Here is a 25,792-nt window from a genome sequence, read left to right as displayed (position 1 = left end):
AATTCGCTATAGCCAGGCACTAAATAGTATTCTACGCATGCTTCAGGTTTGCAACTAAGTTGCTGTCTTATGAAATTTGATCCCTCAACGCCCCGTCAGTCATGGAGGAATCACGGCGTGGGTATCCCCTTCTCACTGGGTGGGAGCTCCTGAGGTCAGTCCAGCTGTCCAGAGAAGGGTCCGCACACCATATAGAATGGCGTTAATCTTTTATAGTCCTCCCCCCCCCCATTGTTCCCCCCAAAAGCAGCAGTTTAAACCAATCACAAGCTGGATTGTCTTTTTGTCCAACCAGGCTCCGTTGTTCCCTTACAATTATTTTGTTTTTACTTTTTATCACTATATTCCCTCGTAGTACACCAGAGTTGAGGGTTTCTACAGTGCCATCTCATTTCTTATCACCACATTCCCACACAGCTCTGCAGCATAGTGCCTCAGGCTGTAGACACCCAAGGTGACTGCCGACTGGTGGGACACACCAGCACATCCTGCTTTAGTAAGGGCTGTGCTATCCATGAGGTCCACTCTTGCCTGCAGGTCTGTGACATTTCTGCCATACTTTAAAAGACATTAATTCTAATCTATATATCTGTATAACAAGGTATGTTATAGAGCAGCTTCAGAATGCGGGCTATGAATAGATCAAGTAATTATACACAGGATAAACTTCTGCCCTTTATTCTTGTATTTTCAAAAGGAAGACATGAACATGATCAAACCAATGCTAATTTGTACCTGTGTTTGCCTAGAACCCCATGTCCATCACTCAGACCAGGAGCAGTATTAACTTAGTGAAGTACCTTAACTGGAGTTTGGGGGGCAAACCAGTTTGTGCTCAAGTCATACATGGAACTAAATTTACAGTTTCCTATATACAAACTGTTTTTATATGGAAACTCTCATGAGTTAAGAGGAACTTGAAAAGTCGGTGCAGGTATTATAGGATTATGCCAAGATCCTAGTCAGGGAAATGTTAGTAGGTTTGGTCTGGATAGTTCTTTGAGCTAATACCAACATCACTATAGGTTCACAGACTGATATTCTTTCTCCAATAACCTAAAAACATATACTTTTCTTTGAAAAGTCAGTTCAAAATTATATAAGGTGCCACAAGAGTGGTACTAGTGATATTAGAGGTGCCACAAGTCAGGATTAGCCACCTGCATGCATACCTTAATGATTTTGCCAAAATGATGAACGATCCAAGAGCAGTAGCTTTGTACTCCCTGAGAACTAAGAAAAAAGAACACCCAAAAAAACCCCATCCATACAGTACATATTAGCACAAGCCCAAAGCATTTGATTAAAACTCCAGAGTATATCATGCCTCTAGGGTAACTTGATGGGCCATCCATTGAGGAGGCAGCACTCTTGGCAGATATGCTCTAGCTGAAGTACACTGGTCTTTGTAAACATTTACAGTTTATATTAATGGCATAAGACCAAGGAGCAGGTCCTCTCTTACTCTAAACTGTCATAGCTCAAAATGACCCTGTGCTTCAGGATACCATATCCTCTACTCTTTTGCATCCCCACTAGACTTTGAATACATTCTTAAAAGAATCCATGTTACAGAAGATGACTAGAGAAGTATATACATAGAAGAAAAGACTTAACATACCTAACTTTTCTATAACTGTATTTTTCTTAACCATACTCCTGAAGAATCTACTGAAGGTATAGTGGAGCTTCTTATTTGAAATAGGACATCATCCAGGGTAAATGTTAAGTTCCACAGGCTTCCAAGAGCTTCTAATTGATCTTCCTAGTTTAAAACTCATGGAAGAAAGGAGTCCTTTCCCTTCATCTAACAGAGCAAGCAGGATAAAATGTTGTCCAAAGGAGGATGGCAGAACAGTAAGTCCTTTGTTAAACTGAGGTTACGTGGGCCAACTTGACATTTCCCAGCATAATATTTTTGGTGGACTTTTGATTCATCAGATAGATTTTGCTCTAATACAGGAGTCAGTAGCAGGGTAAGTAATCTTCACTCATTTATATGCAAACAATTCCTGAGCACACTCTACAAATACTAATTTGCATAAGCCATTTCTACCTTGAATTCAATTCTGTGACTAGAGTGGTCCGTTATGGCATCAGAAATTCAGCATTACAAGCAGGCCCTGTTTCTCCTGGGGGGCTTCAACTACCCTGATATTTGTTGGTAAAGAATGCAGTCATGCGCAAGCAATCTAGTAGAGTTCTGGAGTGTGTTGAAGACAACTTCCTAATGCAATCGCTGGAAGTGCCAAACAGGAGTGTTGCTCTTCTGGACCTACTGCTTACAAATAAGAAAGACTTGTTTGGAGATGTTACTGTCAACGGCAGCCTTGGCTGCAGTAACCATAAGATTGTAGTGTTTAAGATCCTTAGGGGTGTGAGGAGGACAAGTAGCAGAATAAAGACCCTGGACTTCAAGCTGATTTCAACTTGCTCAGGGAACTGTTAGGGAGGATCCCATGGGAGTCTGCCTTGGAGGGCAAAAGAGCACAGGAGTCCACAGATGGGCCAGAAGATGGGCAGGGAACTGGCTAAACTGCCAAACTCAAAAGGTGGTGGTTAATGGCTCAAAGTTGAACTGGCAGCTGGTCACGAGTGGAATTCCTCAGGGGTTGATACTGGGCCTGATACTATTCAATATCTTTATAAACAATCTGGATGATATCAAACTGGGAGGAGAGGTAGATACACCAGAAGGAAGAGCCACCATACAGATAGACCTCAACAAGCTGGAAGATTGGGCCAACAAAAATTCCATGAGGTTTAGCAAAGATAAATGCCAAGTCCTGCATCTGGGATGGAATAACCCTAAGCGGCAGCACAGCTGGGGTCTGACCAGCTGGGGTGTAGCTCTGCTGAGAAAGCCCTGGGGGTTCTGGTGGGCCACAAGCTGAACGTGTCAGCAGTGTGCCCTGGCAGCAATGAAGGCAAACCGTGTCCTGGCTGCATCAGCAAGAGTATAGCCAGCAGATCAAGGGATGTGATTCTTCCACTCTACTCAGCACTTGTTAGGCCACACCTGGAATACTGTGTCCAGTTTTGGTCCCCCTAGTTCAAGAGGGACATTGAAAAACTGGAGAGGGTCCAGTGGAGGGCTGCCATGATAATTAGAGGGTTGGAGAAGTTGACATACGGAGAAAGTTGAAGGAATTGGGTTTGTTTGGCCTAGAGAAGAGAAGACTGGGGTGTGTGTGTGTGGGGGGGAATGGATCTAATCACAGTCTTCCAATGCCTAAAAGGTTGTTATAGAGAAAAAAAGAGGTACTCTCTTTACAAGGGTGCACAGTGACAGGACAAGAGGCAATGGGCACAAGTTGCTTCAGGGGGAATTCTATCTTAATATAAGAGAAATTGATCACCATGAGAAAAAATAAACAGGTTGCTCAGAGAAGTGGTGGACTCTCCCTCACTGGAAATATTCAAGATTCGACTTGACAAGGCCTCGGATAACTTATGATACCAGATGATTTCCAGAGGTCCCTTTCAACTTAGACTTTTCTATGATTCTATGAAATGGAAAGTCCTGCACCTGGGACAGAATAACCTCATGCAACAGGACAGGCAGGAGGCCAACTGGCTAGAAAGCAGTTTTGCAGGAAAAGACCTGGGGGTCCTGGTGGGCAATGGGGGGGGGGTCAATCCTGTGACTAGAGTGGTCCGTTATGGTATCAGAAATTCAGCATTACAAGCCAAAACACAGCTAGCAAAAGATCTCTTAATGAACTGCATGATCAGTATGAACTTGATTCTTTGGCTTTAACTGCAGTATCAAATAGGAGAAAAAATATTCTAAGCTCAAAGCCGCCTTCAATTGCAAATGTGATAAAGTATAAGATTTGTGAAAGGTAAAATTGAATATATGGTATGTTGCTGGGCACCATAATATAAATGGGATTTAATGTCAAAGACTGCAAACCGTACTATTGGCTCTAAGATGCACTGATTCCTTACCTATTCTTATGCCTAGTTATTAACAGCTTGCCACTTAAAATCTCAATTTTAAATAAAAAAAATCTCAATTTTAAATCAAAATTCAAGTTAAATTCAGTCAATCATATTTTCTGGAAACAGCAGGAGATCCCAGCTTTCCTAATAAGATAGCTTTAAATGTCTATACCCAACTTCTCATTCATTATTAGAGCTCCCTTGAACCCTAGTTCTTGCTAAATTTCAAGGCATTATGGTGACCAGTTTTCAAAAACAGAACAAAAACCCCAAACCCACTTTAAGTAACTAAATTATGTAGAATTTGTAGACACTCCTTAATCTATATTTGTAATTGAGAGCTGTGAAAGGGAAAAATACCTCCAGAGGGAGTGATAATGTACACTTGACTAGAACACTATAGAGTCCTGAGGGACGAGCATATTCTCTCATATACAGTGTAACAAACCTACCATAGCTAGGCTTCTTTCAGACTAGAACTAGCTTCCTTCTGACCAGCTCAGAATGCAGATAGAGGAGCTCGAGTCACTTTGCACCTGCCCATAACATACCCCAGATTAACAGAGTTAAATTTAAAAGGGATAATGCAACAGCATCTGCTTACCTATGGCACTATCTGCAGATGAGATAAATTGAAATTTCTGATCTCAGATCCAAAATGCTAGCATATTACATGGAAACAAATACTAATTATAACCAAGATTACAAGTGCCTCTTATCTGCAAATTTCATACTGCTCCATAATAAGCCTCACATTGAAAATATTTCTTGTTTAAAATATGTGCAGATTGCAACTTCGGTTTCTCACATGAGGAGCAGAGACCAGAGATGTCTTTGTGGCCAAGAAACACTAAAGTTGTACTAACAAAGCATCTAGCTGTTGTCAGAAACTACTTTCCCTTTAACATTTATACACTGTCACGAACACCGCTCGTGGCCAGCGGGGTGACTTGTATTTTTCTTTTAACGCTTCACTGACCAAACAGCCAGGCGGTTATCGGGTTTCAGATATTTATTAAGTACACCAGTATCCTTAAGCAAGAGAGTTTAAACAATATAGCAAGTTCCGTATTTAACAGGGTGAAAATAACACACTACACTACATACAGAGCAAGCAGGGGTAATACGACCTGTTCCACGTCGGGCGAGGGTCTCGAGTGTGCAGGACGCAATAAGGGGGGTCCCAGACCAGCTGAGAGGGAGCTCCAAAGAGCTGTTGTTATTGTCACATTTTATATGCTTCTAAGGCGCATGTCTATTGTGATTAGGTTTCTTGACGTCCTTATCAGTAGCCAGAACCTGTGTCACTCTGACACACTCCTCTGGGCTCAACCCGCTGACTGGGTTTTCAAAAGGGAAGGGAAAAGAAATTAATGAAAACTTGTGACAAAGGTCTCCACCCTTCAGGTTTAGAGAACTAAATAGTGGAGGCCCCCCATCATGGGTCCTCATGCCTGATCAGCATGTAGTTGTAGATATTAATTCCCCTTTCACGTGATTTATGAGGCAGCTTTGGTGTGGGTCAGGCTCTTGACATTAGTTTAGGCCGCAAGTGGTTGGTAGCAGATAATAGCGGAGGTGGTGACAAAGGCATTGTTATCATCCTGCACAAGCTGGGGAGTGTGTCCACAGGCAGGGAGAGACTACCCGGCCTACGCCCGGTCCCACTCCCCATCTGTGAACAGTGATACCTTCCCCTCTTCAGCAGGCCGTTGGAGTAAACAGTGCCTTGTCTGTTCTCCACATTATCCACCCTGTGACTTTGTCACTACCAAGCGCCACGTGGGATGTCCCGGTAGGTGTCGCTGTTTTGCTGCACCAGAGGGGCATATTCTTCTAATGAAACGTTAAGGGTGTTGATCTGTTTAGTGACAGACGTAACAATTGCTTGTTTTAAGCAGCTTATGCCTATGCACACAATAACAATAACTATAACTATAATCACACCATATTCAAGCAAGCTCTCAATCCATTGTTGGATTGTCAGTCCCATCCATTTAAAGGCTGAACCAATCCATCCGATGGGTCCTGACGCATCAGGTTGTATTCGGTGGAACAACTCTAACGTGGTGTCGGCGATCTTCTTAAACTCCTCTCTGGCCTGAGTGATGGTCGATGATACGTTGGGGATCACCACACAACATTCCTCTTCTGTATGATTCAGTAGTCCACATATACACCTTTTTCCTTTAACAATATCACGTCCAATGCTGACCGATTTTGCAAAGCCATTTTTGAAACAGCTTGCACTTGTAAATTCATTGCTCCAAAAGCTGTTCGTGACCAGTTTGACAAAAGATGAACTTGCCAAATCAGGTTCTCAATGGCAAACTGATGGGTTCTGATCATCGACCCAGGCATAAAAATTGATTGCAGGCCTAAAGTTACTGCTTGTCCAAAAGTATAATACTCGGGTATCTTCCAAGAATCAATATATCCGGACCCTGGGTGTTTAGGTCCTTCACTTCTTTTCATTCGACCTGGTAATTTATAAGTGGCTATTTTGTGTGGACACATTGTTGGGATTCCTAAACCACACTGTAAGCCTGCATGCTGTTGCGGCTGAATATGGGAATACATGTTTCCATCTGAGCATATCCACATGGTGTCACGCGGGCTGCTAAACAATGCTGTAGAACAATAGGAATCATCATAACCTGAATCATGTCTATATATAATACCATTGGGGGCAGTCACAAAATGCCAGAGTGGCATCTTGCACCATAAAGTGATATTTTCCCATAACGTTATGTCTTGGATACCTTTAGGTCCAAGAGTGACATTACGAAGGTGCATTTTCTCTAATTCTGGTGGGAGTGGGATTGTATAATTGTAACATAAACGAGCCTGGCGATAAGCTGTTACTAAAGATTCAGTCCGCCATACGAAAGGTAGCAAGTCATCAAAATTGGTACAATTTATTACCTTTTGACAGTGCCATAGGGGGGAATGAGGTACATCCTTCTCTATAATATAAGTGTCTAGAGGATCCCAGGGGTGGTGTCCCTGTTGCTCTTTTAGTCCTGCCCAAAAATACAGTGACCAGACACAAGAGGCACTAACATTATATTTATATTTATAGGTCATCCCGGGCCATGGACAGTGATTACCTGGTAATCGGGGAAATTGAAAACACCAACTCATATTTTGTCGAACGGTATAAGGATGATTTATGGGATTTCCCCAGTTGCTGCTGGGCCACCAATTTAAAACATCACACGGGAAAGGTGTATCCCGAGTTGAATTACCTAAATATATCCTTTCACCCTCAAAGTCCATACTCAGGTGCATGGTGTCAGTCTTATTACATACTAGCCCCTTAGTGAAATTGGTTATTGAAAAGGTATGGGTAACAAGTCTGGTAGTGTTAACTCCATAACAACGTTTAGCTGGACACCTAAAGGTGTCATTATATTCCCATATTACCTTTGTTTGATTTACTGTCAAGTTAAATGTTTCATATAAACATTTGAAATTCACATCAAATGCCCCAAACGGAAGGCCAGTTCCAGCACTATCTGGTATTTCCAGACAAATTCCTCCACCAGACATGTTAAATAGGCGATAAAATCCCTTAATCATTTCAAAGGCGAGATTTTCCTGGGGAAGATCCCGAGTGTCCCCTCTATGCTGTTCCTGTACAGATACTAACTTAGGGCTCATTATCCAAAATCCTATCAACACTATTACAACCATACGAGAATCCATAATGATGATGCACAAATCACACAACAAAAATTAAAAGAATAAATGCTAAACTATTACAACTTAGGTTGCCAAACACACAGCCAAATCAAAAACAACATTACGCAACACACAAAAAGTAAAAGTCCTTGTGGGCACTCTAATTCAGCATACGCTAATCCAAGGTTCCAGGTACAGTTGGTCATCCTGTAAGAGGGAGAAAGAAGGTTTGCTCGGTGGGCTTTTAGACCTACACCGGCTGTGGATTAAAAAGAAGGAAAAATCCATCAGGTACTGATCCGGTGAGTTTTTCCTGAATAATCTTTGGCCTCCCAAGCATACATATTCTTGGGAGAGGCTAATACCATGGGAACATTGCCTACTTGGGGCAGCTTCACTAGTATGGGTTGTCCCGGATGGTAAGGGACAGGATACTGGCCCGGGGAAATCGATAATTTTGGTTCAATTGTGTCTGTTGATGCAATAAAAGCTTTCATTTTTGGACTTCCCCCATTTGACCAACGGTTATTTACCAAATACACAGCAGCAGATATTCGGAGGGACCAGTTTGACTGAGTTACCTTTGCATATTTCTTAATCAAGCCATTGGTCCTTTCCACCATCCCACTGGCTTGGGGATAGTATGGAATATGAAATGTCCAGCGAATACCTTCTTCTTTTGCCCAGTCTTGGACTAGGCTGGCAGAAAAAGTGCAAGCCATTATCGCTTTGAATTTCTTCCGGATTGGGAAGAGTACTAAACCAATTTTTAAGGCACCGTACAGTGTTACTTCCAGTAGCAGCATTAACTGCTGTGGCCATAGTTATGCCTGACACTACTCCCACCCTGACCAATATATAGCGTTTCCCTTCTGATGGTCGCAAGGATCCCACATAATCTATCTGCCACGTATGCCATAAGGTCTTACGATCTCAAATGTGTAGTGGCGGGGTGTGGCGGACAGATGAGTGAACTTTTGCCTTAAACATTTCTTGGTACGTAAGGTGCAAGCAAACCATAACCCCGAACAAGCCATCTGTTCCCGGCGGAAACAGGACTGAGCTGCTGCGACCCCTGAAACGGTCTCCCTGCGACCACTCAGGACACACCGAGCCTGCGCCGAACCAGGGCACGATCGGACAGAGACTTTGGGACCTGGACTGCAAATTACTGCCACTTAGCACAACTTTTATAAAACTTGCTTAGCATGAGTAGCTAAATTTGCTGAAGCCTTAGGCCGCACTCCCTAGTTCAGTGAGAAAGGGCCCCAGAGCTGGTGCAGACTGGAAAGATAAGGGAGTTACAAGCAGTTTGCATTCCTGTGTGTCACACTCCGGGAGGGAGGATGTCAAGGCTTTGAAGTGAGGCCTGCTTGGGCGCCAGGACCCTGGGAAACAAAGCCTCCCCTCACTGCTGAAACAGTGTTAATTAGGGGGGGGTCTGGATTATATCCTCTTCTTCAGGACCTTGGAAGATAACACCTAATGTCACTGCTGGGGCAGTGCTAATTGCTGGAACAACACCTGTTGGTCAGGGCCCTGAGAAAGAAGGGCAGAACCCGAGGAATCAAAACACATTTGTCAGCAGAAACCGCAACAGTAAAGATAAGGGAGAAAAGCAGCCTGCCTGGGAACAACGATGAGACCCAATAGGGAGCAGGAGACCCCAGACCCAAAAATTACTATTGGTCTGAACTACCGCGTGAGGGGTGGGAAACTTAATTTGAAAAAGCTATAATTGCCCAGGGATTTCTTTGTTCGGGGTCCCTCTTTGGAGGCACCCAACTCGAGCTGTAACTACTGCACGCGTGTCATTACAATTTATTTATTTAATTTGCCTTGATTTGGCTCTGAACTTTTCAGTGGGAACCTAGGGTCGGACCCTGCTCGAGTTGTAATTACTGCACGCGCATCGCTAAAATTTACACCCAGGGTGAAGAGGACCAACGGGACGCCGCTGGATCCACGGGTGGTGATATCTCTTTCTCTCTCTCTCTTTCTCTCTTTCCTCCCCTTTGCCTTTCCCCACCTTTTCTCCCCACTCCGTGGAAAATAAAGTTAAAAGGTTGTACGATATTTGACCAGTTTTAGCGTCTTAATCTCGTCCTTGGGATCGTAACGAAACCCCCCCGATATTGGATCGGGACACGGGGCTTTGGCTGGGTGATTAGTATTCAGTCGTAACCGGCATTGTGCACAAGCAGTCACAGCTTGCTCACACAAACGTTTTGTGATTGGCCAACCACGGGAAATCCCTTCCCGATATAGGTCTGCTACACCAGAGTGATCTCTTTTAATGTGTAGCCATTCAAGGAGACGTTCCCATTCAGAATCAAAAGTATCACACTCAGAGGTGCTAGGCGAGTAAGTTCGTCCACTTATTTATTATAGTGGGCTTGTCGGGTTTCAGAAGGATCGTGCCCCTCTACCCATCCTATGTACAGTGCTCGCTGCGTTCCTATCTGTAAGAGTTGCTTCCAGCTGTCTGTTTGCCAAACTGGAGTCCTATTTACCTGCCAATCATTTTCTGCCCAGTGACTTATCCATTCAGTGGCCCCTTTAAACACAGCATAGGAGTCTGTATAGATAAAGACAGCCCCTTTCTGAGCTGCTAATACGACAGCTCGGAGTTCTCCTACTTGAGCACTACCTTCTATTTCACTGACTATCTGATTAGTTTTAACTTCTAATGCCACTGCCTTATATTTCCACACTTTGTTTTCCCTATGTGAAGATGCATCTGTAAACCACACATCGCTTAAATCTGAGCCATCAGTAAGGGGAGGAGCCTCTCTTATGGGTGATGGCTTGCTAGGCTGTGCATAGTAGACTGTGGCTGAATCTATAGGTTTCTGTAACTTAGATACTTTAATAGCTCCTTCTTTTACAGGTATCATTTCCGCGATCCCCCCTAAATAAGCATACCACTTTCTTACAGTTGGCTTCTGTGCAATTCCTTCCGGTGGTGGAGTCCCAGTTTTCACTATATCTAACACCCTGAAGGGCCCTCTGAGTATTATATCTTGTTCAGTGCGGAGTCGTTCTGCCTGTTTAAGAGCTCTAACTACTGATAGTAGTCCCTTTCTCTAGATCAGAATATCGAGACTCACTGTCATTAAAGGCTTGTGAGCTGAAACCCAAAGGTCGATTAGGCCCATTAGGCCCTCTCTGCCATAAGTTACAGTGAGATCCATGTTCGCTAAAGCCCCATTCCACATGTGGATGTACTGGTCCCAATTGTTGAAACAAGGGTAATTCAGACACCAAGGCTTGCAGCGCTTGCTCGTGTGAGCCGCACCATTCCCACTTAGTCCCTTTCCGCAAAAGGTTATATAAAGGCCGAGCAATGATGGAAAAGCCCGGAACATGTTTTCGCCAGTATCCTAATGTTCCCAGGATTTCTTGTAGCTCTTTAGGGGAGTTAGGGGCTTTGCCATTTTCAATCTTCTGCAGGGTGTCTGGTGGCACGGAGGCAGCTCCTCTAATCCACCAGACCCCCAGGAATTTTATTTCTTGTCCAGGCCCCTGCCGTTTAGCAATCGGAATTTCTAAACCTGCAGAGGTGAGTTTTTGGATAATGCTCTCCATTCCCTGTTTCACGGTTTGTTGATCATTCCCCGTGATGAGGATGTCATCTATATATTGGTATACAGCTAGGCTATCCGGAAGGTTTATTTCCGTTATCATTTTGGCTAATACATTGTGAGCAATAGTAGGGGAGTGTTTATATCCTTGGGGCAGCCTGTTAAAGGTACATTGCGTGCCTTTCCAGGTAAAAGCAAACTGGGCTTTATCTTCTTCTCTTAAGGGTACCATAAAGAACATATCTTTGACGTCTATTGCTGCCATCCACTGATGGTTGCGACTCTGTATTTGGGTGACTACTTCAGCGATATTTGGCACTGCTGCTGTTAGTGGTGCAGAATTGGTGTTTAGTCACCTATAATCGACTGTCAGTCTCCAATCACCGTTGGGTTTCCTTACTGGCCAGACTGGGGAATTGTAAGGAGAATGAGTGCGAACGATGATGCCACGAGATTCTAGATCTCGCATAACATCGTCCAAGCCTTGTAACGCCGCTGCGGGCAAGGGATATTGTTTGACATTTGTCACCTTTGAAAGGGGCAGGGGAGGTGATGTTTCTAATAGGGCAACCTGGACTTCAGAGAGAGATTCGTTAGTTTTACCAGCGAAACTCCATACTGTCCCGTCTGGGAGACGCCAGGTTCTTCCGTTTAGTAAATCAAAACCCAGGATGTTTAGATTGCCAGCGCCCACCAATACTCGGGTCCTCAGAGGACGCTTTTCTCCTGGGAGGCATATCGTAATGATTACGGTGGGACAGGTTTTTGCTATTCCTGTAATTCCTGATACCTTAACCTTGGGTCGCCCTGGTATAACCCCTAACAATTTAGCAGTTTCAATGGTTATTGTTGACATTTGCGCCCCTGTGTCTATTAAAAACTCTATACATGTCTTATGTGGTCCAACGGGAAGGACTATGATGGGGGAGGGGTATGAGCGCCACTGTAGTGATAACACCCGGGCAGGAGACTGGCTCAGTTTCCTCCCCGGGGCATTCCGTTTTTTGGCCTCAGTTCGTCAAAGCTGATAAGGTCCTTACTATTCTCGGGTGGAGATACTGGGGCAGACGGAGCAGCCCGATAGTCTGCCTGAGTTGATTTGATCGATTGCTCCTTAGCTACTAATTGTACTAGCTTCCGTAAATCGGAGGTAGAAGTACGATGGAGCACTTGTTTGGGAATGCCCAATTCTATGGCTTTTCGCCATAATCTATTTCGTTCAGGATCGAACATCGGCCCCCCTCCCTTATAGTTGGGTGTAAGATTATCCCGGGGTTTTAGTGATGTTTCAGTACTATGAGGTTGCAGGAATCGGACCTTTCGGACTGTCTCACTTGGGGGTTCATGAGGACGCCGATGTCTATCAGCCCACCCCATGTGGCGGCCGTAGTTAATGATATCCCGTATTAACTCGTTCCAAGTGGGGATAAGTTGTAGTGGTCGGCCTGGTCGGGCAAAATCTCTTGTGTTTATTGCGGCCCTAATATGGTCTTGAATACCAGCTACATATATTTTTAGGCTGTCTGGTAAGCCTCTAAGAAGAAGGGTAAGCCTGTCTGGATCAACCGGTGCTAACATAAGGGATTCAGCAATCAGGCCTCGTTCATACATGGCCTGTATGCAAGCAGCTTTCTGTACGGATTCGGTTAAATCCGAGAATCCTGCCGTTCGAATGACCAGGGGGTCCCCTCTATCCATAGGGTCTAAACCCCCTGCCCAATAAGCGGCACGGGTGGTTAATGAATGATCCCCTTGTCCAGGAAATGAATTAAGGAAAACTCCGGGTCCCCAGAATCCTCCAGCCTCCGTATCACTAAGCATGATTCGGTCTCCCCCAGACAAAGAGATTCTCCAAACATACTCCGCCTCTGACTCCTGGGGCCTCCGCAAGTATTTTTCTTGTAATTTAGCTAATTCGGCCGGAGACCAGGGTATCGTCCGGGTCGTAGTAGTTACTGCCCTGGAGTGGTCATCCTCTGCATCCTCTGTTACTACTTCTGTTTTAACAATTGGTCGTAAGGTAGCTTCCAAAAGACTACCCTCTCTACTATCAGAGTCCCATATGTCCCCATCCCATGTTTCAGGGTCAACACAGGCAATCAACCTTTGGATCTTTGCTGTATTATGTGTGAGGGGAACCTGGGACACTAATAAATCTAGTTTTGCCTGTAGTCGTCGCTCTCGGGCTTCAGCCTCAGCGAGAGCAGTTTTATATTCCTCCTTTTCCCTTTGTAAAGCACTATTAGTAGCTTCTAAACCTATCACACATCTCCTCTGGTTATATGCTTCCTGTTGATAATCTTTACATTGCCTTTTTGCTTGGTTAAGTTCCTCAGTAATGAGGGATAACTTTTTTTGTGTCAATTCTGCATTTATACCTTTACATACTGATTCAAAAGGTGGGTCGGGTTGTTGATCATGTTCCTTTTGTGCACATGTTAAGCATGCGCCCAAAACGGAGCAAGTAATTGCTTTCCCTTTTCCTTTTTTCTGTTTTTGTTCTTTATGTAATTGTTCTATCCTTTGAACAACTTTATCCTCATCTTTCCAATTATACTTCGCCCATTCCAGTCCTGGGACTGAAGGCTTACAATTAAACTTCTGTAAAAAATTGCTTAAGGACATGGTGTTGCTCCTAGTATAGTTGCTTCACCGGCCAAGGGTCGGGCAACTTAATAACTATTTTTTAGCAGAAGTGTGAACCCCCTTGCGTTCCAGTTGTTCCTCAGATGTTAGAGGGACTGGGGGTGGCTGGGCTCACACCTCGATTATACCCAAACACAGGGTCTGACTCGTCTGTGGTAAATTCACTGGTTATCCCAGTTTACCATGAGAATCCTGCCGACTACGCCAATAATGTCACGAACACCGCTCGTGGCCAGCGGGGTGACTTGTATTTTTCTTTTAACGCTTCACTGACCAAACAGCCAGGCGGTTATCGGGTTTCAGATATTTATTAAGTACACCAGTATCCTTAAGCAAGAGAGTTTAAACAATATAGCAAGTTCCGTATTTAACAGGGTGAAAATAACACACTACACTACATACAGAGCAAGCAGGGGTAATACGACCTGTTCCACGTCGGGCGAGGGTCTCGAGTGTGCAGGACGCAATAAGGGGGGTCCCAGACCAGCTGAGAGGGAGCTCCAAAGAGCTGTTGTTATTGTCACATTTTATATGCTTCTAAGGCGCATGTCTATTGTGATTAGGTTTCTTGACGTCCTTATCAGTAGCCAGAACCTGTGTCACTCTGACACACTCCTCTGGGCTCAACCCGCTGACTGGGTTTTCAAAAGGGAAGGGAAAAGAAATTAATGAAAACTTGTGACAAAGGTCTCCACCCTTCAGGTTTAGAGAACTAAATAGTGGAGGCCCCCCATCATGGGTCCTCATGCCTGATCAGCATGTAGTTGTAGATATTAATTCCCCTTTCACGTGATTTATGAGGCAGCTTTGGTGTGGGTCAGGCTCTTGACATTAGTTTAGGCCGCAAGTGGTTGGTAGCAGATAATAGCGGAGGTGGTGACAAAGGCATTGTTATCATCCTGCACAAGCTGGGGAGTGTGTCCACAGGCAGGGAGAGACTACCCGGCCTACGCCCGGTCCCACTCCCCATCTGTGAACAGTGATACCTTCCCCTCTTCAGCAGGCCTTTGGAGTAAACAGTGCCTTGTCTGTTCTCCACATACACAATTGAAAATACATAACATAGGTACTGGTTAGTTTCTCAATGTGAATTCCCTGAAAGGGAGGAAAACATACCACAATGAGAGGGATTGCTATAAATACTCTAACAAAATAAAGGCAAGACTAGATGACAATTAATAATGAGAAATAGAATCTTTTACCTATAGGGCACTAATTCAAATCTAGTCTAGGCTGGTAATAGCAAGAATTTCTTAGCATAGAGTCCGATAGCAGGAGTTTCTGTAAAACTAATGACATACCCAAGGTTCTAAGGCCAGCCCATGCATCTAACATCAGGAAAGAGTTGACACTTCTGAAGACAAGACTAACCTCCTTTCCAAAAGACGCATTAACGGAATCAACCAAGGGCAACTACTGCTTAGTTATCTCCAGGTGTGCATCTATGCTGGAAATAACAGTCCCATCCTGCAGCATTCAAGTCTTCAGAAAAAGCTTTCAGATAAAAAGCTATAGAGTCACATCGCCCCATTTGCTAGCAACAACAGGCTGGCCTGAGCTTCTGTACAGCACTTGTTCTGTAATTAGGGGACTTTAGCCTCCTCAACTGCAAGATAGCCACCAACAAAGATAAAAAAAAGGGGGGGGGATTTTAAGGAATGGATAAGATACTGTAATAACCTGTGCAATCCTCCTTCCTAGCAGCTATACCTACACCCTGCTCTCCCTTTTTCTATCATTGTTCCTTTGTCTACCACTATTCCCTTCACTCTCCACTCCACACCTTGTACCCTACTCTCCTTTATTTAGCAAGCACCAACCTACGGACTTCCTTCCCCAGGCCGCGTACTGCAGCCTCCCAGAGTCACAGGGCACTAGACCCTATCGCGCTGAAAGGGGATGAACAGCTGACTCGCCCAAAATCAGACAGCCGACAGAAAAGGGGAGGGGGGAGGCACAAGCACTCAGGAATCTCAATCTCGCTAGCCTCCTCCTCACTAGACTTCCTCCCTTACTCCATCCAAGAAGGAAGGGCTATCCCATATATTGGGGGAAAGGGATAACGAATCTAACCGAACTTCTCACGGAGCCATGCCACCATCAGCCACTAAAACTCGCCCTTTTTCCCCTCTCCCCTTTTGGAAACCTTACCACCTCCTCACCGAAGCCCCGCCTTTCTCGGCGCAGCCAATCGCAAGCGACACACTAGAGAAGGGGAGGTGTCCGCGCTGAAAAGCCGAGAGGGGATAAAACAGGGGGGTAACGTTCTTAGGGGGAGTGCAGTGCAGTGCGTACTCACGCACACAAAGCGCAGGCCGTACAAATGAAAAGAAAAGGGGTGTGGCTTGCAAATGATAGAGCAGTGAGGGGCGGCTGAGGGTTTGTCGAGTGGGAGGGTAGTTGTTTGTTCCTTAGTGTGTGAGCAGCTTGTGGGGGAGGGGGGTTTTTGGGTTAGTGGATAATCTAGCGCGTCGCGAGCCGGTTAGCGAGCACGAGACGAAATTGGTGTTTAAGCCGGTTAAGGAGTGAGTTTGCCTTTTCCCTTTCCTTTCATACCCTTCACACACACGGCACCTACTTCTTCCTTCTTCTGCGTCTCTGTACGCGTCTCCTTCCTCTCCTCTCCTCTCCTCTGCCCCGCCCCCCCCCCCCCGGCTCTATTTTTGTGCGTGCGCGTGTGTATTTCTGCGCCCCTTGGGATGGCGATGTTGGATCTGGCACTGGAGGGACTCGCCATCTTCGGGCTCATCCTTTTCGTCGTGCTCTGGCTCATGCACTTCATGTCTATCATCTACACGTAAGTGCGACCTGGGAAATGTTGGGGGTGGGACGGCTCCAGGGTTCCCCTCCCCCCCCCCCCAAAAATATCTCTGGGCCTGGGGAGCCCCTCAGGAGCAGAGGAAGGGGCCAGTAGGCCTTTATTATATTTATCTCCCCCCCCCCCCAATCTGCAGCGTTACCATCAGGGGCTGAGGTAGGCTTAGGGGTACCTTGGCCGCTGCCTCCTACCAGGCAGCCGTGGGGGAGGGAAGGCTGCTAAGGGCATTCCCCCCCCCCCCCCCCCCAAGTGCAAAGTCCTAATTGCCCGAAGTGAGGGATCAGCTGCTTCTTCCTCTTCCGTGCCAACTTTCCTGCATAGGTGCAAACCCATGAATTCATGGACGTCCCTGAAATCCCTTTTCTGAGGACACGTACTCCGGCGATATCTTGTTCTGTTCTCTCCTCCCCTTCACTCCCAGCATAGGATGCTCACTAAGGGGTGGGTTGCTGGTCCCCTGTCCCTACTCCTTTATGTGTATTCATGCCTGGGACTTACCAGGCTGTGCATACTAAACATGTTGCTGACCTCTAGCTGCCGGCCCCCCCCATTCCCAGCCTCGTTTCCTCATATGTCATGTGTTTCAACCCCTCCCCCCAACACATATGCCTTCTATTGAGGTAAAATTGCACATCTGCAAGCTTGTGTGTTCAAAACACATCAGCATGCCCATATTTCCTGCTGCCTCCTGGCATAACATGTACCATGCATCCAAGTTGTGTATATGGGTTTGGTGGTGGGGGTTGTGTGTGGGTTTGTTCTGTTTTTGAGGGTCTAGATGATATGTAAATGAAGACTAAATTCTCGAATAAAAACCCCTTTCTCTGTGGGTCTGTGCTATCTGCTTACTGTTATAGGAGTATGCTCTTTGCTCTCTCTTCTTGCAACACTTCTAGATATGGTTTTGCTTTTTGTTGTTGTTTGTTGTTATAGCTTCAAAAGAGAACTCTTCTGTTCATGGTGGTGGGTCTCATGGGCATAACAGTCATAAAATTTTATGTTAATATATAGCTTTCTACCATACAAATTGCACAGCGCAGAACATTCAAGCTAAAACAGTATTAAACACTGAACAGCCTGAATTCTAGTGATAAGTACACGGTTGGGGCTTCTTGAGAATAGTAGTGAATGCTGGTGAAGGTGTTGGTATGCATGTATCTGGACCCTTCTCCTTAACTTTGAGGAAAAGAAATACTTTAAGAGCTTATGATGAGTATTTGCTTTTCCATGGCTGACAGAAGTATGTCTCCTTGAGCTTTGTGCAGGAATTGTCTGTAGATAAGGGCAAAAGGACTAAGAATGCATCTTTCATGTGGAATAATTTGTTTTTACTTTCTCTTAAATAAAAGCCCAGTCTTGCATCACTGCATGTATTAGAAAATATCTGAATTTCTGTTGTTTTATATGCATGTGTCTGTCCGTTCTTTCTTGCTGTGCAGTTTTCCTATGCATGAGAGAGGTGTCTGGGATAAACTCCTGGCCCTGTTGAAATCAAAGGCAAAACTCCTGTTGAATTCATGGGAGTTGTGTTTTTTTTTTTTTTTTTTTTCTTTCCCCCCTAGTGTCTTTGGTCTCATGGTTGCCCTTTTTTCATGTAAACCCACTTATGAGCCCTAATTGTTTTACCGTATTGTAATTTAGTTGCATTTAGATTTCATTTAGGCAATCATATCTCCTTCCTTGAAAGCTAACCATATGGATACGGCACACCATGCCTTTTCCTAGACCACTGAAGTTCTTGGAGCAAGATATCTTTCCTGCTCCTAAGGTATGAAAGGGTCTTCACTTACATATCAAAAACTCCCATTGAAGTCAGTGAGAGAACATAGTATCAGAAGGGGACTAGCCGATGTTTGTTAAAGCTATTTAAACTGTACCTCTTATATGAGGTAAAGGAGGAAGATGACACTGATTCTATTCTTTCCAGATTTTTATTTGCATGGACAGTATTGTTTGGTTTAACATTTCTTAAAGTGATTGGGGCAGGACTCTGTTCTGTACTGTACTTAGCAATGCCTAACTAGTGAGTTGGAAGGGCTGATCTGTGCAACTGTAATAGTAAAGATAACGTTAAAAATGTTTTGGCCTAAATAGCTCTGCTAAAACATTCTTCATCCTGTAATTCTGTATTGGTATTTTAGAGATTTGTTCTAGCAAAATACTTAATCATATGTGTGAATTCAATAGGTAAATGGATTATTCATGTGTTCAAGAAAGTAAGATTTTTCTTTTGAGTGCTATCAGTAGCTGCCAATATTAAGTTCATACCAGTATTCCAGTTGTAGGGGTTTATGTTGTAGTTGACTCAAATGTGTAGCTTTCAGATATCCAGAGAACTAAAATGTGCTTTTTGGGGGTTTTAGTTGGGGAATAATGTCCATTCTGACACATGGTATTTCCTGAAACTTAAATCTTTTTGATTCCCTTTTGCCACCTCTTCCCATTTCTTCCACGTGCTTTGAATTATTTTGATTTTTTTTTAACATAAATATATTTGGTTCCGTGTGTCACATACTCCTTTAATTTAAATAAGTGGGGTGAAAAAATGAAATCTAAATAGCCAAACTATTCAGTTATGCCAAATGGTCATCTTTATAAATTACCTAATGTGTGTGGTTATGAAGGCAATCTTGGTTTGGTCCTATCTATGTAATCTTGAGTCAGAGAGGTAAATGGAATCAGTGTTGGCCAAATTCTGCAGTAATAATATATGAATAATTATTATAAGTAATATATGCAAACTGTAGTAAGATGGTGATATTTGACCTGTTTCAGTTGAGTTATTATGCACAGTTGTCTACCAGGCTCAGGTTCCTGTATGTGCATGGAGTCCTTGGAAGAGGAGAGGAGTCACCTACTGATCCAATAGTAAAACTGGAGCTTACTGTTGGAGACTACCTAATATGTTCATTTGAAAGCTCAAGACATCAGCTGAAATCAACCGAAGTTATGTAATAGTATGGGCAGCTAAACTGAACATCCAAAGATGAAAATGAACATATAGCCATGTCTGAAAGGGAAGGCAATGTGTATGATGTACTAATGAGGAAAACGGTTTACAATACTGACTGACGTGATATTCTTAAGAGGAAATGGAAGACTAAATTTTGATATTTTGGTGGTCTACTTAAAATGGTTATTAGGAATCATAACTCATATTTCAATACAACTTCTATTCAAAAGAGCAGAGAGCAAGGCTCCTAAAATCAGAAAGAAAAAATTTAAATTGGAGCTAAAACAATCTGTCTTCTCGGAGTTTATGGCACTCTTAAGATGCATCTCACACTTCTGAATCAGTGGCTAAAATAGCTTGTGTGGCACTGGATTTATCTGTTTCAAAGTGAATAATTCTAGTTTCATAATGATAGAAATTACAAAGATGTATGTGCAAGTTGGAAGAGCTGATGTATTCTGGGATTGAAGGGAGGGAAAGGATAGCCTTCCAGTTAAAGAAATCGAATTCCATCTTTGATAACTTTTTTTTTTTTTTCCAGCCTTGCTTCTGTCACAGTTCCTATGTGATGCTGGGCAAATTGTTTAAGCTATTTGTAGCTTGTCAGTTCATTTCCTGGGTACGTGACACATGGAGTCATGTTTTGAGTGTCCGTCATTCTTGTAACTGTTGTCCATAGGGATTCTGATTACAGCTCTCTGATAAAATGTTAAGTGCTCGAAAGAAAAAAGCCAAACAACCTGTAAGGTGATGCTTCAGTATTTTATTGCCTCTGTTCCCTAGATGTAATGATGATACCATGTCACTTAATAAATGAACATATTGTTGTGTTAGCTTTTTAAAGAAATAAAGCTTTTAAGTATTGCACAGAGGTCAATGAGGTAATAATGAATTCTGTATTCAGTACAGAGTCTTTGATGCATGGTAAATAGTACATGTGGCTCTTTACTGAATGAACATAAGAATAATTATTTCCTAATTGGGCAGACTGTATCCTGTTTACTGAGTGAAGCGTACTCAGTACACCTCTCGTTTTTTTTGTTGAAAACATTTGAAGGTAACTAAAGGCTTTATCACAATGAATATGCACAAGGGCAGCAAATAAAGGTTGCACAGATGTAGGAAACCTAAGTTTTCTGTAGTACTCCTTGTATAACTTGGAAGAGACTTTTTTTTTTTTCCTCTAAAGCATAATTTCCAACTTAAACCCAAGCAAATTAAAAAAAAAACAAAAAAACAAACAAAAAACCCCCACCATACCTGCAATCTGAAATCCACTGCCCTGTGGAATCACAGTGATGCTCGCTTGGATAATATAGGATTGTAGGATGATTCAGTTTGGAAGGGGACCTCAGGAGATCTCTAGTCCAACCTCCTGCTGAGAGCAGGGTCAGCTATGAGATCAGACCAAGTTGCTCAGGTCTTTATCCAGTCTTGTCCTGGATGGAGACTGCACAACCTCTCTGGGCCCCTGTTTTTCTGCTTGACTGCCCTCATCATGGAAAACTCCCCCCCCATCTCCAGTCTGAACTTCTTTTGTATATTGTTTCTCATCCTCCCACCATGCATGTGAAGAGCCTGGCTCTGTCTTCTTGATAACCTCCTTGTGGTTATTGCAAGGCTGCTATTAAGTGCCTCTCCCTCCCCCCAAGCCTTCTCTTTTCCAGGTTAGAGAAGCCTGGCTCCCCTCAGCCTCTCCTCATAGGGCAAGTGCTTCAGCCCCTGACTGTCTTGGTGGCCCTCTGCTGACCTTGCTCCAGTTTATCAACATCTTTCTTGTACTGGGAGGCCTAATGCTGGGTGCAATGTTCTAGATGTGGCCTAATGAGTGCTGAGTAGAGGAGGAGAATCACTTCCCTCAATCTACTGGCTATGCTTCTGTTAATACTGCCTGGAATGCTGTTAGCCTTCATTACTGCCAGGGCACCGCTGCTGGCTCATGCTCTGCTTGCTGTCTACCAAGACCCCCAGGTTGTTTTTAGCAGAGCTGCTCCCCAGCCTGTAAGTCTTAAGCCTGTATTGTTGCTGGGGTTCTTTCTTCCCAGGTGCAGGACTTGGTATTTGTCCTTGTTGTATTTCATGAGGTTCCTGTTGGCCCATTCCTCCCGCCTGTCTAGATCCCTCTGAAGGGTGGCTCCACCCTCAAGCATGTTGACTGTTTGCCCCCACTTTGGTGTCATCTGCAAGCTTGACAAGAGTGCACTCCATTACCTCTTCCAGGTCAGGTCCTGCTTAGGATGGACTGAGTGCATGTACCTTGGGGGGAGTGTATGTTGGACTGGCGGTGCATGCATGCAGAGTGGAGCAAGGAGTTGTGTTATTATGTTTTAAGCAGTTTGTGTACTCTGGTGGCACTGCAGACTTGTTCTAGCCAAAGCTGAATACAAGCTTTGCTGCTGCAGATCTGGTCTGGGGTAGAGTCTGTTATCCACCCAGCCAGGAGCACATAGGTCTCTGTCCTGCCAAGATGCCCCTCTGGTCCTGGGAGCAAGAGACCTTCAGCACTTCTGCTGCAGCTGGCAGGAAACCAAGCTGTGAGGCAGTGGTGGCAGGGAGAGGGGTCCCCTGGGAGTTGCTGGGATGAAGCTGGTGCTGAAGGACATTAAGAAGGATAATGTGGGACAAGTGATGCTGATTTCCCCCCCCCCCCCCCGGACCCTTGGGACATGTGGCATGCCTACAACCCACTGTAGGTGTGTGACAGCTTGCAGGCCTCCACCATCCACAAGGTGCGGACTGACTTGGCCACAGGCAACATGGGCATCAACTGCATGTGCACCACCCTCACTCTCTGTGTGGAGACCATTGACTTTGACTCACAGGCCTGCCAGCTGCAGGTCAAGGGCAGAAACATCCAGGAGAATGAGTATGTCAAGATTGGGGCCTTACCACATTGCTGAGCTGGAGCCCAACTGGCAGTTCATGCAGGCCAAGAAGCAGTGGGACAACATGGTGCTGGATTGCATTGAGCAAGCGTGTGATCTGATTTGGAGTGCTGATGTGGCAGCCATGGTCATGCAGGAGGGTCTGGCTCACATCTGCCTGGTTACTCCCAGCATGACTTTTACATGAGCCAAAATGGAGGTGAATGTCCCCAGAAAGCAGAAAGGGAACTGCATGCAGCATGACTGGGCCCTGAAGAGGTTTTATGAGCAGGTGGTACGGGTGATCCAGCAGCACGTCAATTCCAAGGTGGTGAAATGCCTGCTGGTAGCCAGCCTGTGACTGCATGTTCCAGCAGGCAATCAAGACTGACAGCAAGCTCCTGCTGGAAATAGGTCCAAGTTCATATAGGTCTGCTCTTCCTTGGGACATAAATATGCATTGAAGGAAGCCCTTTGACCCAGCTCTAACTATTTGTCTCTTTGACACTAAGGCAGCTGGTAAGGCCTTAGATGACTTCTATAAAATGCTGCAACATGAGCCTGACCAGACTTTTTATGGTCTCAAACATGAAGAAGGCCAACAAAGCCATGGTCATCGATAACTTGCTGATCAGTGATGAGCTTTTCCAGTACCAGGATGTGGCTACATGCACCTGATATGTTAAGCTGGTAGATAGTGTATGAGACATAGATGCAGTGTGCATTTTCTCCCCAAGCACATGCAGGCTAGAGCAGCTTGGCCAGCTGACAGGGGTGGCAGCCATCCTGCACTTTCCTGTTGCTGAGCTCTCTGACCAGGAAGATGAATCTAGCTCTGGACAGAATTGATAATGGTGACTTTATTCCACCCTTTCTTTCCCCAATTCACACTGAAATGACAGTAAAGGCTGTCCCTTCCTAAAGAATTGGCAGATGTGCCATGGCATGTAATATAAGAAATACTATCAGAAACTCACAGTATGTAGCTCTGCTCAGCACTCTAATGGATATCCATTCAATGCTAATGATCATGGATATACTGTGAATTGGAGCTGACTGCTTTTACAAGTTATACCCTGGACCTCCAGTAATGCAAGAAACTGCTACCACTCCCGAAAGCTGCTGATTCTGCATATTAAAGCACACTGGCAGCTTAATGCTTTGGAATGTGTATGAAAAGATAATATATTGCTGTACAACTGCAGCCTTTCATCTTTAAAAGGACAAGCAACTTTCTTGCTCTTTGCCCATCCATCCCTTGCTGTTCAACTCATGCATGTGTGTCCTATCTCACTCCACTGTTCTCAGTCTGTTGTCTGCTTTTCTGTTGTATCTTGTTCTTCTGACCTCTCTGTATATTGGGATGGCTATTTCCTCCTTTGTGTTGTCTTGTTTCTCCACCATCAGTTCCAGTGTCTGGCAATGGTATGGCTCTGATAGCTATTAGGAAAAGTCATATTTACTCTCTTATCCATTTTAGGATTGCATTTTCATTGGTTTGTAGAGAGAATGTACAGGTAGTCTTGTCACAGATAGGAGGCATGAGGGGATGGAATGTGATTCCTGTAGTTAAAATCTAAAATGCAGTCTGGAGAATTCACATGTTACTGTCAAATATTATCAGGCATATATGAAATGAAATTTGGGTAGTCTTAGATGGAGATGGTGTAAGATGCATGTTTCTGAGATGAGGGATTCCCCCCCCCCCCAAGTGATCACAAAAAAAAATGAAACTACTGCTGCATACAAAGAAAAGAGAGCAGAACAGAGATGCACAGAATGTGAGCTCTGTTTATAGAAACCCGCCAGGAATGAGGCACAGGGAAGCCCTGCATCCACTATCATTCTACAGCTTAGCAGGGAAGGCTCCCTGCTCTGCTGTGCACAGTGCTCCCTGGCTTGGTAACAGGAACTGGGTTCCATGAACTAACCTTCCCAAAGGCCTGATCCAAAGACTCCACAGCTAGCTTCTACATCAACTGAGCTCCCAGCTTCTTCTTCACATTTCCATCAGCAATAGCTGGACCAATTCCCCACCCCCCCCCCCAATTCTCATACATGTGTACACACATTGCATAAGGCCCAACTGCTTTGAAAAGAAGTTATATTTCTAGCTGTTATCCTTACAAGTGGAGTCAAGGATCATAACGTTACATTTTGTGCCAACATATACAAGATAAGACAATCACATGTCATAAGCATGGCTTTGTATGGCATTTCAACACAGTCAAGAAATTCACTTTTTGCTTGTGAGAAGGAAAATTCTATTCCCCCAATGATTCAGTTACAAAAGAAAAATTAAGAAAAAAAAGGAATCTATGGTATTACCAATCCCAGAAGTTCAAAAACAGAACAGATAAGAATCCAGATCCTCCCCTTACTTTCACACTAGTGCTTCTAAAAGAAGCTCTCTTGGTTGCCCCTGATCGGAGGGAGTTGGGGCCTTTGATCCAGGTGGCCCTTGATTAGGGTGGGTCAAGCACCCTTTTAGCCAGTGCTAGGGAGAGGCCAGTATAAGAGCCAGGCCTAGAGCACAGTGAAAAGCTACAGCAGTTGGTGCTAAGAAGGGTCCAGCAACATTGCTCAGACCATTATACATATCCTCATCAATGGTGGTGATATGCCACAGGGCACAATTCCTGACAGCTATTGAGGCAACTGTTCCTGCAGCATCAGGGGTTTTGACTCAGATGGAGCTTCAGAAGGAGGATGCAGAAATCAAGCCCTAGTGAAGTAAATGAGCAATTACACAGGCAATATCAATAGGGTAAGAAAAAGGACAGAGCTTATGCCCTCTTCTTCCCACCTTCACTCAAATATAAAAAAAGCTTTCATTTTCTGCTAATCAGACTTCTATTCCATTAACCCTCAAATTATGGAGTTGATGGGAAAAGTTATGAAACAGCTCATAAGTCATATCATGTTACCCAGCCACTTTGCACATTAAAAGCAAGTGCTAAGATAAGTTTATCATTCAGCTGTTTCAGGAAAAAAGAAAAAAAGAAATATACAAAGAACACATTCCAATTGGCACATAGTTGAAAAAATCTCTCTAGACTTCTGCACACTGGAGGAAAGCAAGGCCCATCTCATCTGATCCCTTGTGGTTGGTCTGGTATTAGCTTTTTAAACCCTTTATGTATTCAATAGTTAACCACATTAGCTTCAGAATTAAGAGTTTGATAGAAGTCTTACAAATTTATAGGTATTGGAGAGCTATGTTAAGCATTCTTGGCTTGCTTTCTCCTTTTCCTGGAGTGTCCCCACCCACAGTGGGGAATTCCTTGGTTTGGATGCA

General features: G+C 44.3%; 1 protein-coding gene, 1 long non-coding RNA gene and 1 pseudogene across 3 annotated transcripts in view; 2 read left to right on the top strand and 1 right to left on the bottom strand.

Annotated features, from left to right (window-relative positions):
- Positions 1-4,939: 4,939 nt before the first annotated feature.
- On the bottom strand, positions 4,940-15,994 carry LOC135324436 (uncharacterized). Its single transcript, XR_010385810.1, has 2 exons — positions 14,285-15,994; positions 4,940-7,836 (listed from the first exon to the last, which is right to left on the bottom strand). It is a non-coding gene; the product is annotated as an uncharacterized LOC135324436 (long non-coding RNA).
- A 254-nt stretch (positions 15,995-16,248) lies between these two features.
- The window catches only part of LOC135324434 (ceramide glucosyltransferase-like), a 48,924-nt gene continuing 39,380 nt past the window's right edge, over positions 16,249-25,792 (top strand). Inside the window, exon 1 of one of the 2 annotated variants that reach the window (XM_064500737.1) lies at positions 16,249-16,656. In XM_064500737.1, coding sequence (XP_064356807.1) covers positions 16,559-16,656 — 98 coding nt within the window. In that variant the 5' untranslated portion in view covers positions 16,249-16,558. The remainder of the gene's footprint in view (positions 16,657-25,792) is intronic. The other variant, XM_064500738.1, reaches the window with a different exon arrangement.
- LOC135324435 (protein pelota homolog) lies at positions 18,456-23,848 on the top strand (annotated as a pseudogene).

The sequence above is a fragment of the Dromaius novaehollandiae genome, chromosome W (genome assembly GCF_036370855.1).
Source record: "Dromaius novaehollandiae isolate bDroNov1 chromosome W, bDroNov1.hap1, whole genome shotgun sequence".
NCBI lineage: Eukaryota > Metazoa > Chordata > Aves > Casuariiformes > Dromaiidae > Dromaius > Dromaius novaehollandiae.
Note: the sequence above shows the minus strand (reverse complement) of the source record. Positions and strands in the feature narration are given on the sequence as shown.